General features: G+C 37.2%; 1 protein-coding gene across 3 annotated transcripts in view; it reads right to left on the minus strand.

Moving 5' to 3' along the window:
• LOC124114452 (ankyrin repeat domain-containing protein 26-like) overlaps positions 1 to 14,663 on the minus strand; it is a 792,436-nt gene that overhangs the window by 365,149 nt on the left and 412,624 nt on the right. For all 3 annotated transcript variants that reach the window (XM_046475021.2, XM_046475020.2, XM_046475019.2), the window contains 2 exons: positions 8,688 to 8,878; positions 1,419 to 1,551 (listed from right to left, as the gene is read on the minus strand). In XM_046475021.2, coding sequence (XP_046330977.2) covers positions 1,419 to 1,551; positions 8,688 to 8,878 — 324 coding nt within the window. The remainder of the gene's footprint in view (positions 1 to 1,418; positions 1,552 to 8,687; positions 8,879 to 14,663) is intronic.

Genomic DNA, 14,663 nt, shown 5'->3' on the forward strand with positions numbered 1-14,663 from the left:
ACCATGTCTACAATATCTGAACAATACAGCCAACATAGTATGATCTTATAATATTCACGAGATATGAGTATTACCAACGCATCCCATGATGCTGACTATCGTAGAAAAAACACTAATGTAGTATGCTGAACACAATTTTGTAAACTGCCATTATTAGATGGGATCTGATGTAATTTCTCTACTGTTGCATCAACATCAAGCCCAAAGCCTGTTGATGGAGCAAGAGTTGATATCTGCTGTAACAGTGGATATGTAATGTAATGCTCTTCCAATAACTTATGATATACCTGACTTGTTCATGTGTATATACCACAAATTCAACGGTTATCAAAGATTATTCATGAGCATGTTTCTGCTCCCCTACACCTGCTATATGTAGAGTTCAATTTCAGTAAGGCAACTTATGTTGAAGCAGAAGTAACATGTTTCATTATTTTGATAAAATGAATATTTCAGTTACACGTTAAAAGCAGAGACAAACAGACACAGTCAAGATCCATTCAGACTCCTAAATTTGCAATGAAGTAAATATCCTGTTGATGTTTGAGTCCTCTAATATCAACACAGTAATAGGTAAATAACATAAAAATAAATATAACTCTGAAGCACAAATGAATAAAGCTAGAGTAGCTGCATATATGAGTCTTCTAAAGCCATTGTCCCTGATAGAGAAACACACAAAAAACAAAAACTGAACTTTTCTCAGTTGTTGACACTGGGCTGCCAACCAATGCGTTAGAGCTTACTTTAGCAGCTACTACATGTACCTCCACCCAAGCATCACAAGATCCTGAAGACAGAGACTCTAAAATAACAGAGCACAGTGAAGCAGCACCAAGAACTGATGATGGACGTTCAGCAAGGCAACTCAAGTACAGAAAAAAAAAGGACAAAACTCAGTCCTACTGAACAAGTCAATCAATTACAGAAATGAGTAGTAGAGCTTGAAAAACAGGAAATAGTAACTTGATACTGTGGTATCCTTTCCGAATAATGAAAAAGCTGGTTTGTCTGTGGTTGGTGCTTGAATATGTATGTGCATATACCATCAAAGCAGCCAAGGACACTCGGAAAACCACCAAAGGCAAAAAATCCATCTTGTGTTGGTCATTTTATGAATTCTTTCTTCTTTTTAACAAAAGCATCAGCCGCATCTACTGTAACTATACTTTTGTCAACACCCATTGTATCACCAATCAATTGATGGAAACTACCACTTGCGTAAAAGCGGAAAAACATCATTAGTTGTCGGCACATCAAATCTTCCCTCAGTAAATTGGCAATGTAGTTTACAGATTCCCATCAAAATCTGCACTTATCACAAAGTTCACTGTCTTTGCAGAACTTTCATAAATCAAAACAACCTCATCACTTAGGTGAATACAAGTCAAAAGATATTAACCTCATTAGAAACTCACCTTAGGGATTCAGATTTCTCAGTGTTGAGCAGTTTGACCTTAGTCTCAAGCATAACCCGCTGATTTTTCTCGTGCTCTAAATGTTGTCTGAGCTCTCGGTGATGTTCCTGGAGTTTCAGTAGAGTCTTTGGATCTATATAAACAACATCCATTTCAGTAAGTGCGACTGATGACATAAAAATATAAGCTTCAAATGTTTGTTCTTGTTTCTTTGTTTATTTGTTGTTTTACGAAACACAGCAATATTTCAGCTATATGATGCCGGTATGTAAATAATTAAGTTTGGACCAGTGATTGAAGACATCTTGAGCTTCGATCTACACAATTGGGATCTGATGACATGCATCAACCAAGTCAGCGAGCCTAACCACCCATCCCATTAGTTGCCTCTTACAATAATTTGTGCGAGATGCTATAATAATGCCATGGCTGTAGCTCCCCTTGATTATATGGCAATATGACAAAGAAGTCTTCATTCATTAAGCAAGTTTATTCGCCAGAATTGTAGCTGTACACAAGATTGAGACTGGTGCCATGTGCTTGTATTTAGCAGCTTGCTAGTGATAGTTTCAGGATCTGGTCAGAGTCACATCAGGTGGTTTGTCACGCTGCACACCTTGCCCTGGGATCATGAAAGTGGTCTTAGCTCAAATTTTGCTAAGCACGAATTTTGCCTTAAGTTTTTAAGATTTTGCTTAGCTAAGATTCAGTCTAAGACCGTCGTCATAGGGACGTGCACAGGTTATACCATACTGTGGTAATCATTGGATGCCGTGGTTATTTTTCTGACGCACATTTTCCTAAGATCGGGAAAGGTCAAGGTTGTGCGAGAATTGCACTCACTCGGCACTGGATCTACCCCGGCTATAAAATTACGCAGAGATGTATAATATTAAATTCCCTATCTGATGGTGTAAATTTAACTGTAAATATTAAACTGGTTTGAAAAAAAGATTCTGCGTTGAAAAACAGGACCTTTTTCCGCTTTTTAGCGTACACCGATAAAAGTACTGTGCAACATTTTTTTTTTATTTAGCAGCTTTACCGAAACTGTGAGCGAACAAAATACTGCCAAATATTTGAACGACAAAATACATATCAAATGGAGTTATATCCGTATGTTTAACAACATAAATTCAATGTAAAAAATAGCCTGCCGTAAATGACAAAATCTGATTTACCTCTGACGTCAAGAGGCGACAGAGAGGTTACACACCTTCAAAGAAAAGGGGGCATAACTCAGTTATGCTTAGCACTAGTGCTGTGGGTAAGGACAAAATAATTTCGTGGTGTTTTGTTGACGAGGAACCAAACTATTCCAACGCAAATATCAATAATGAAACTGTATATGTTTAGGCATAAAAAAAACCCATAAGAAATGATGAAATTGTACTTCAGAAAAAATAAGTAATAATGGATGGCTGAATCCAACCCATAAATTAGTCCTTAGATTCCGCCATTCTCCTAATTGTGCAAGTGTTATTTGACCAATGTTGCACCATTACTAATGGAACTCTAACCGTATCAATTGTAATGAATTACTAAAAAAAATGACACCATTCTACTTGACGTCATGGCTGCTTCTATGTTTTTGACGTCAGAGAAAGACGACAGTGGTACTTAGATTAATATATATCTCCCCTAATTTTCGTTCATGGTATGGAAAAAGTCTATGGGTTAATTGGAATTGGACAACATAAAAAGACTGCATTTACCATGTAAATAATGTCTTGAATAGATAAACAATTCGATAGTTTACAGTGTATCTTAATTGGACAAGGCACGCACCTGTTTGGCATCAATTTTATGTAATCAAGTACTGAAAAAAATATTTACAACAAACAAAATTATATTCAATTTTGGACTAGTATTTGTTCATCATTATGTAATTATTTCTCATCATCTTGTCTCAAAATTATACAATAAAAGATGCGAAAAAGCTCTATTGGTATAGAATTATCAGGATAATCATATAAGTTATATCTTCAGTTTTAGTTATAAAATAAATTGAAACGGTTATTCATGGACACTGTTTATATGAATTTATAATAATGACTATTACACTCCCAAAAAATACGGACATGTTGCAGTTACAATTACATTTCATTTTGTAACACTTGTTCAAATTAAAGAAATATCGTATACAACACTATAAACTTATCAATTTAATATGTAAACATTGTTCAAACAAACAGGATATTATCAAAGGTTCATATATGTTGTGGCCTATATCTACGTACGATATCATATTGAACATTGATTAATATCCGAAGTGAAATTAAATGTGTGAAAAATGTACAAAAGATATGCAAGATCTACATCATGAAAAGTAAACAGCAAGATACACTGGTGAGGTGTACTTTCATTCAAGGAACTTCACCTCAAAGAAATTACCAAATATGTACAATAATGTTGAAGAATGACACCACTACCGGTGACCGAAAAAATTTACAAAATGGCAGTGCACAGGATTTTACTGTTATTTGCTGTTATATTTTTCATTGAAATCAACGGAAATAGTTAGAATTTCCGATAAATACCGTTGTCGTTCGACAATTTCTGTCGAAAATATCAAATCATTGCAATGTATCTATTTTTTATTCCCTAATTTTTCCTACGATTCTCTTCCCATGCATATTCTGAAAATGTTGAGCCAATGTATTCAACGAATAGACGAATGGCTTTGTTTACATATCCAACAAGTGCAGATTTTTCAGCGTTTGTTTCACACCTCATTTATTTTGCTTAATTCATCTAGACAATTTGTATTGGTGACAAAGGCCATTTGTCATTTGATTCTAAAATGTATGAGGAATTCAAGGATGTAGGTATCACAGCTGATTTTGAAATATATGTGATGGTATTTGCGTCTCATTACCGGCGGAAACAAACTGATCATGAAGGAATATCAAAACTTGAAAAATGGGTGGGAGACTGTGGGAGCGCTGAGTGGGGTGTGCCAGTTCATCACCGATTAAACCAACGATGAAAAAAATGGTAAAACGACGAAATCTAGATCTTTCAAAGAGCTCTTCGTCGTTGTACATTTGAAGAGGGTTGAATCGGTCTCGAGATGTCCGTTGAATTGCTATTTTTTTCCTTTTTTAGGAGACACATGAGGCGAACAACCTCCACCATCTTTCTTGCAACAAATTTTATCTTAAGTCTACTCAGGAGCAGTCTTTGGACTTAAGATCAAATTTTGTCTTAGACTTAAGATATTCTCATCAATTGAGCTTCGTGATCCCCGATTTAAGACAAAATATGGTAAGTTAGTTTCATGATCCCAGGGCCTGATGGCAAATAATCCAAAAAAGGATTGAGGCATCTTTATGATTTCTGCGCAGGATCCTATCACCTGCCTTGATGTAGAATGATCTTGGGAGTTTCAACCTCCCTTTGGATTTCACCTTCTCTGATAAATCCACTGTCACAAGCACTGTATCTCACTCTTTCACTTCGGAAGAATATGTGATCTGTGAAGTCATAGTTCCTGTGAAGATGGTTCATTAACATGAAGTTGAGACGTAGGAACTGGGAGTGTGGTCCACATGTTGCATCAGGGTTAGAAACTAACAGTTTTTGTCCACTAGTCCTTATAATGACAATCTCACTAAAATCAGATCTAAGTTCTCGCTGCCGCTAAACAAAGATCTGAGGACTTCCCATTACAGGTCGTGTCAGAACGGCCTTTCCCGAACTTTGACCAACCACTGAAACGAAGAACAAGAAGTTGACATCAGCCAATTAGAAAGCAGCTTTCTCGAGCTTTACGGCACTCATTTCAACCTGGCGACTTCCATTTCAGACTACACTTGAAAAATATGTTGACACTGTTCTCGATTAAAATTTTGAAAACTGAACAAAAGAACAACCCGGAATGTCTAATATGTGGTTACGATTGTATTGTAGTGCTTCCAAAGTACTGTGCAATGCCTCCTCCATTCAAATGTTTATCCTACGGAAGCAAGAGACAGACGATAATTTTGACGGTAATTGTCGTTCGGAATACCCTGTTTCAACGTTTTCGAGGTTGCATGTTTAGAAAACACATTCCGACTGTCACTTTCATGATCTGGTAAGCGACGCTTTGATTTGTCGGATGAAAGGTTGTCTGACATGACCCGTAATGGGATGTCCGCAGAACTTTGTTTAGCGATAGCGAGAACTAAGATCTGATTTTAATGATATAATGATAACATTTAGCAAAACCCTTAAAATGGGCTAATTTCTACTAGTCCTTAGGATAACTTTACTATTGGGCAGTTTGGTAAGGACTACAAGACTAGTGCCAATTTCTAACGCTGTTGCATCCCATCAACAGCTGAGAAGTGCTGAATCCATCCTGTAAAGATGTACTCCTATAGGGGTGGAGAGCCATGTAAGGAGCTGATGATTTCTTTAAGGGTTGCTCCACTGTTTGAACCGTTCTCTCCGCCTCACCATAACTTTGAGGGTACTTCTGGCTACTTGTGATGTGTGAGAAGCGATAGATGTCTGGAATACGATGTCTTGTGAAAATAGTTTTCAGAGGTAGTCATGACTTCCAGCAACTCTGCAGAACTCAGGTTTGCTCTAACTGAAGAGTGGATCAATCTTCCCTTGGCAACCATCTAGACACTTATTGAGAGCATGAAACGACAGTACTAGGCTGCTATCGCATCAGGTGGATCACATACATGCTACTGAGAGTTGTTATTTGGGACAATGAATTTGTCTTTGTGATTATTTTATGTTTCTGTTTTGGCCAGAACCTCTGATTTTGACTGGTGATTGGACTGATTATTCGTCACCTATGTCAAAGTTTGTTGGGATGGTGTGGCACATGACAACAGAGTATATTCATTAAACAATTCATCATGCAATATTGTCTTTGTCTATTTCAACAGATGCACACAATTTGACATATTACCTTTTAAAGTGGTAATCCTTAGGCGACACTTTTTTTATTTCTTGGTTTACGAATTTCAAACTCATATCAAAAGTGAGGCAGGCCATTTTAAAAATTAAAAAAAAAAGCCTCACATTTTTTTTACTTGAATTTTGTCCTAAAATTATATATCAGGGAGTAACAAAAGTAAAACAACTCAATTTTTCAAGAACATATTATTATATCCCTGGCACTCAGCTTGTGCACAAATGGCAATATAACAATATTCATGTCATGGGTGAAAATGCATGAAAGACGCTGCTATTTTGGCAGCATGGGCGACATTAACTCTTTCAACACCAGCCAACCAGAAGATTACTGCTGTGACACCAAGTTCCCAGAGACTCTTGTGTGACAGATGAAGCCAACATTTACCAGGGAAATTTTCTGCTTGTAAAACATCTTTGCTACTACATGTTTGGCCATACACTTTTTGAAAGGTCTAATTAATCCTATTGTTTATAAATATGTAAGTTATGTGTATTACATTATTTAAATAATTCATAAACAACTTAATAAAGTTCATTTAAATAAAAATAATGTAAGGTAAAACATTCATAACGTCCAGATTAAGGACCAATGAAGCGAACATTTAACGATTTTAGGCAAATATAAGATTTCATAAAATCCACTTATCTATTTCTTTTATATTTTCATTTGTTTACGTAGTCAGAACATTATTTTAAAAAGAATTACAAATAATATCTGTCATCACCCATTTCCCAATGATATTGGCTGTCCGCTCACTAACATGAGGAAATACCTCCGTTTTCAAAGCTTTGTAAGAACAACACAATCATGTCATCAATGCCATGTCAGTATACATTAAAAAAACCTATATTGTTTCACTGACATAATCTGCTACAAGGTTCGTGCTTGGTCAAATTTAAGCACGTGACATAAGGCAGCCAATCAAATTACAGCAACGGTAATTTTCAGACTTTGACGAAAGTTTTGGGTTAAATCATGTTATTCTGAACGTTTTAAGCATGAAATCGCAATCTATATTAAAATTATGGAACTTTATGGATGCATTGTACTAGGTTACGAGCTGTGACAAAGATTTCTTATGCATATATATTGGCATTAAAGACATCGTGTCCGAGCCAAGAAATCGAGGCGATGAAAGCCGTGATGTCATTTGACTTACGATTACACACGATCGCACGAAAAGATGGAAATAATAACTTAGATGTCAGTTTGGCAACTTTTAGATATATTTTTGTTGATTTTATTACTTTGTATAATATATTCAAAGATTTGCTTTTAACGTCTTTATTTTGCTGTTTGACGTGTTCGATGAGGACCCGTTGTCGAAGTGTGTCAGAGAATATTATTTTCAATAACATAGCGTGAAATAGTGTCTAGTGAATTAATTTTTAATCTATAGATAAAATATGATAAAATCAAATGGAATACGTATTTCAGACATTGTGAAATGTGATAGATTTAATAAATGAATGATATGACAAGTAGGTTAATTATAAACTATTTTGACGTGACTTGGTCGGTCCACCCTGCGGTGTGGCTGGTGGCTTCTTGACTGGCCAACAGTGTTGAAAGAGTTAAGCTGGTCACCACTGCGCTTTTGCATGACAAGCTTTGATGGTATTAGAGAAGGATCCCAGCGAGAAATATCAGAGTGACTTCCCTTTGCTTTACGCTCGATGAGGAAATGAAATCTTTTTTTGTTTGAACTTTTTGACTTTTCAGCGGTAATAAAAAAAGGGTAATTTTCATTTTTATTTATTTTTTAACATTTGTACTTTGAAAGAGCGGCGCATCCGTAAATCAAGAAATAAAAAAAGTGTCGCCTTAGCAAATTTTGAGAAGTATAGGTTCATTTCAACGCACCAATAACTTAAGTCTGGTGTTGCTGTAAATAACATTGAGTTGGTGTGATCTGTGATCTAAATGCAGAATAATACCACAGTGGCAATGAAACTGATTGTAAATAGAAAAAAAAGACACACTGTATTAAATGGATTAAATGGCAATCCTTAAAATGGATTTGTGGAAATGTTATTTCCAGTGATGATATGCCCATGGTAAAGTGTTTTGCTTTGGAAGGAAATTCAATACTCAATGTTTGCATATAAAATATGCATCCCCTTCTACGTAGCTGCATTTACTGTAACTAAACCTGTACTACACATTAGAAAAATACAGGCAGCCATGCAAACTTTTGAAGTTAGTACTGGGTGCTTGTAAGGATTACTTGCACATTGGTTAAAATGTTGGTAATGCGGTGCTTACTGGAGCAGGGTTGTTGATATGGTGTCTATTCTGATCATAAAAAGTGTTTTGAATTTGTGGTTTTTTTATGACATGTTAATTACCATTCATATTAAGATTAAGGAGCATATCTCGAGCAAAGGGAGAATAGTCAGCTGATTTGGTCATCACAGAGCTCTCTGCTTCAAATTCTGTGGAGGTGTAAGACAGGGCATCATCTTCAGCTGTCAAACTGAGGTTGTATCCTGAACTTCCAGCACCAAGTAGATTAGGGTAGTAGGAGCTTACATCATTTCTGTAACATTGTAGAAACAACACTATATATTACCAATATTTAGTAAAAGAAAACATTGTTTTAGAAGGTTGACATTTCATACATTGTTCAATATTTTCAGGGGCAGAAACTAACAGTTATAGTCCACTAGTCCTTACAATGACAACATATAGAAAAACCCTAAGATTGGCAAATTTCTACTACTCCTTATCATACCTTAACTATTGGGCAGATGGACAAGGACTATAGGACTAGTGCCAAATTCTAACGCTGATTTTCTAAAAATGACAATATGCATGGATAACATATTTATGGAAAAGGGGTCACATGAACTGATGGGAAAATCAATTGTCATGACTTACCATTTAACATTTATGATTGAGTGAGTATAGTTTTACACTGCTTTTGTCAATATTCTAGAAATTTTGCATTGGGGGTGACCCCTGTGGACCCAGGTAACCTGTTTGAAGCCCTTTTCTGGTGTTGCCCTCCATGATATTGCTGGAATATTGCTAAAAGCAGCGTAAAACTATACTCACTCACATATTCAAGTGAAGATCCTGATGGATCCAGAGCTGCAAAGAGTTACTGCAGATTGTGAGGCACTGCAGGATATATATGAAAGGGGAAAATAACAGCTCGGACAAAGATCAAAACATTCAAAACAAGCCACCTCATTCACAACTCACCTTTCTTCAGTTAAATGACGTCTGAGGGGTGAGGATGTGTTAAATCTGTTATTTTGCAAAATGGACCACAATTGGATGTAATGTGTCTTTTGAAACATTTGAAATTGTGAAAACTCTATTTGAATGACCTCATATTTTGTTGAATATACTGGCAAAAGAATAATGACAACTTAGTAACAATCCACATATCTCTGATATCTTGATTCTAATGAACATCATGTAATTGAAATCAGACACCCTTATCTGTAGAGGTTACTGGGACAAGCAGTCGGATATTTTTGGACAATCTGCAAGGTCTCAGGCCTGTTTATGACCTCTAGTACACTTGCACCACCAAGCAAGCAAATATTGGCGGTGTCTTCTATTACGCCCGGTTCCGGTACCATCCTTATATGGAAACACGCTCAAGGGACAGCACTCTCAAGACCCCAACTTGGCTGTATTTCTAAATTTGTAAAGCCAAATTAACTCCAGTAAGTAGTATGTATATTTATTTGACAGAAAAAAATGACCACAGTTATATATAGGAGATTACTTTTTCACAGGAATAAAGTAGTATTTGTTCATAGTTTCACTAGATAATCACATGTGTGTCTGGTTCACCTATATATACTTTCAAAAGATGACAGAGTTTACATATATATACAAAGACAAGGGGGCATGACTCTGCTATACTTAGCACTAATCACTTGGTAAGAATTAGCTGTGGATAAGGACAATATATTTTCATGGTGATTTGTTCACAAGGAAGCAAATTATTCCAACACAAATATTGATATTGAAGCTGTATACGTTTAGGTATAAACAAAATGTAAATTTAATATTTTTGTTTGTGCAATTATAATACCACCTACGTCGTTATATGCAGTTCATCTTGTAGTATCTCAACCCTAACGCCTTTGCCTTTACCACTCCCCAATAGTATCTTTAATTGTATCCTTTGCCATGTGCTCGTACGGCAGTTTGTTTACCCTACCACTTCCGGTGGTCTCGCTCTCAGTTTATCTCTTAAATTGTTATAATGTTTGTTATCACTCTTGTCAGGCCAATTGCCCTTGTTTTAGTATTATTCTCCCATAGCCGTGTTATCGTTAACCAACATCCATGTAGATAAATTCCTTATATACTCCAATGATTTCTTTCACTACTGGGCATGTGCAGTGCAAAGGAATGAATGTATTTATGTAAATTCTTTTCAGCCTCCATCTTGCCCTTTAACTATCGTTCTGTCAAGTCAATTTGTACCCTCCATCCACCCCTTCACCACCTTGGGGCTGCTTGGTTTAAACACATTATTTCTAAGGGCGTCTCAAGCCATTGCATGACTCAGGCAGCAGCATTACCTTACTTACCTGGTCCGGCGCAGCCACCAGTTCACATCCATACCCGCAGGGTACCCCTACCCCTCTACCCCTCTCTACCCGCAGGGTACCCCTACCCCTCTACCCGCAGGGTACCCCTACCCCTCTACACCCGCAGGGTAGCCATATCCTCGCAGACCGGCACGGCCCTATAACTAACCCCTGTCCGCAGGACACTTACCTACCTGGTACGGCACAGCCACCAGTTCACATCCATACCTGCAGGGTACCCCTATCCCTCTACCCGCAGGGTAGCCCTATCCATACCTGCAGGGTACCCCTATCCCTCTACACATCTCGACCCACGAGATAGCCCTATCCTCGCAGGCGGGCACGGCCCTAGAACTAACCCCAGTCCACAGGACACTTACCTACCTGGTCCGGCGCAGCCACCAGTTCACATCCATACCTGCAGGGTACCCCTATCCCTCTACCCGCAGGGTAGCCCTATCCATCTACCCACAGGGTACCCCTATCCCTCTACACATCTCGACCCACGAGATAGCCCTATCCATCTACCCGCAGGGTACCCCTATCCGTCCTGTGGGCGTCTCAAGCCATTGTATGCCTCAGGCAGCAGCATTACATGGCTTGGGGCCCCCCAAAATTCCTTACCTACCTGGTCCGGCACAGCACCCAGTTCACATTCAATACCTGCAGGGTACCCCTATCATTCAATCTCCCTAATAATAATCTGCTCCCACTACCCGCAGGGTTGCCCTATCCTCGCAGGCCAGCACTGCCCTAGAACTAACCCTGGTCCGCAGGACATTCCGTATTCGACTGAGCAGCCCCCTTGTATATATCATCTATATCCCAATGTGTATTAAATTATATTGTTTTTCTTAACCCTCTGTCGTGTTTTCATTGCACAAACCCATAAGAAGTGATGGAATCATACTTCATAAAAAAGGAAGTAGTAACAAAGTAGATCTTTCATCTAGCCTATAAATAAGTCCTTAGATTCCAACATATCATTCCATTCCAGTGTAATTTCACTGATGTTGCACCATTATTTATGGAGCACTAGCTTTTTCATCAAATGTAATGAATTACTAAAAAAATGACACCATTCTATTTGACGCCATGGCTGGTTTTATGGCATTGATAACGTCGGACACTGGTATTCTGGAGAATATATATCTCCTCTAATTTTCGTTCATGGTAATGAAAATCTCGATGAATAAAACGGAAGTTGACGCTTTTTCGACACAACATAAAATGACTGCTTTTACAATGTAAATAATTTCTTCAACATATAAAGAGTTAGATAGTTTGCTGTGTATCTTAATTGGACAAGACACACACCTGTTTGTATTAATTTTATGTTATGAAATACGTAATCAGATAGGATCGGTTTTCTATTCCTTCATAGTCCCATCAAAAACTTTGTCAAAGTGTTTTTGAAGGCATGTTACACAATCAAAAAGTTGGTCAAGATGGACTTTGACCAAGTTTTTTATCAAAGTTTTTGATAGTGTAACGGGGGCTTTCGTAATGTGTGAACAAGAGTCATCAGAAGATGACAAATCCTCCCGGCCCCTAAAAATTAAAAAGAACAAATCATCTGCCTGTTTAGTCCACTTGATGAGGAATTTCTATCTGATCTGTCTGTCAGTATACAAGAGTAGTTATTGAGCTATCAAAACAATACCATGGAATTGGGATTCGGAACTTTGTATTTCTATGTCAGGTACACACCAGCATAAACAGTCAAAGTCAAACTTGTTGCCAGGGAAACTGAAAAAATTCCCTAAGTAGCAAAAGGCACCAGATGACAAACTGGTCATATGTGTGCATAGTTTCAAGGAAGAATACCTATTAGTTTTAAAGATGTAGTCAAAGTAAAACTTCTTGCCATGGAAACAGGAAAAAAAATATCTAAATTCCTAAATAGCAAAAGGCACCACTCCAACCCCTGAATAATACATGTTCTAAGTTTGATTCAACACTGCTGAACAGTTTTTTTAGTGCTGCTCCAGAAACAACACCTACCTCCATTTCAAGTTTAACTTGTGTCCATGGATACACGGAAAAATGAAATTTTGAAACATTCCTAAATAGCAAAAATAAAATTTTACAAAAGAGCAAAAGGCACTACTTCAGCATGTGACTGATACATCTTTCAAGTTTCCATCAAATATACTGAATGGTTTTCGAATTCTGCCCCGGAAATGAACCCAACCCCCAATGGAGTCTATTTCCAACTTCTTTCCATAAATTTATTTTTAAAATAAAAATTTGAAAAATCCCAAAATATCAAAAGGCACCACTTCAGTATGTGACTGATAGATTTGCCAAGTTTCGATCAAATACACTGAATGGTTTTCGAGTTCTGCCCCGGAAAAGAAAATGATTACAGACAGACAGATTGGTTGATCGCTATATCCCCCCGCATTATATGCCAGGGTGATAAAAATGGCAACATTTATGATGAACCTAATTTTCAGAAATTTTGCTTTGCCTTAAATGACAGTTGATGATATCACAGAACAGGGAATTTCCCACAGTATTCAAAACTGTGTAGTGAATCTGTGTGGGTGATGTATTTTGAATTTTACACGACTTCAAAGTGAGGGTTGAAGGGGAGGGACATATATGTCCCTCTTGCATACAGGGGGTCCCTCATGGTGCCTGTACATCAGTCAGCCTGCATACTGCTCAGTGCCACACTGTCATGAAGTCGTTTTTTCAAAAACGACTACATCGTATCAAAAGTGTTACGTCTTCATTTCATCATAAAGTGTAACCAAATTGTATAATATGCAACTCGAGTTGATTGTCTTTCCATCAGTATCTAAAGTTACCAAATCCAAAAGATATATGCACTGCCTAGCCATCGATAAAAGTGCTGGTATTATAAGTTTCCTACTTTTCTACATTAATCGTAATATGGAAGCACCCGAATATGGCAAGCAAAGTCAAGTAAGTGCCCTTGTTTGAAATCTAAATTCCAATAATTCACATCATTGGCAAGTACATGTCCTAACAGTGATAGACATATGACATTTATGTTGAAGTACACATTCACTGAGAATTATATTTACCGATAAAGAATCCCGATGAAATTGTGCGTGTTTTTGACGTCGAAACAAAACTGACGGAAGTTGTCATGATTAATTCATACGCAGACTGTTTCAAAGATTATGTCACAATACGAATGACAGTTTGGAACGTATTTCTTGAAGAAAGCCCGGTTACGTCCATGAATATTTCAGTGACTGTGCTCTTTTATTTGTCATAAAAACTACTTCGGTGTAATTGACATCGTACATTTTCAAAGGACAAAATGTGAAAGATCGCTAAACAGCCCTTACAATACTCATATTGACATCGCTCAATATTGGACATCATTATTATTTCTTAATAATTAACAAGATAATACTAGCGTAATACCACCCAAGAGTAAGTACATGTAGATTCAATCAAAATTATTGAAACGTTTTCATGGGCAGCAAATCTATTCAACAAACCTATTTTCGATCACTCGCAACTCGGGCGCCATACATGTCATTGCTTCGTTGTGCAATCACAGGGACCGCTTATTGATACTTTGGGTGTCATGATGTGTTGTTAATGGTTTAAATCAAACTTATATAAAGCTTGAAACAAGATGGAATTGGACAATTTTAATACTTGAATTTGAAAGCTCAAGAAGAGTAGAGTAGGCTATATTTAATACAGCATTTAATATCCTGCATTAGGAATAAACATTGTATTTAGCAAGCCTTGGTGAGCTAAATACATATGTTTATT

The sequence above is a fragment of the Haliotis rufescens genome, unplaced genomic scaffold (assembly GCF_023055435.1).
Source record: "Haliotis rufescens isolate VD_foot unplaced genomic scaffold, xgHalRufe1.0.p SCAF_22, whole genome shotgun sequence".
Lineage (NCBI taxonomy): Eukaryota > Metazoa > Mollusca > Gastropoda > Lepetellida > Haliotidae > Haliotis > Haliotis rufescens.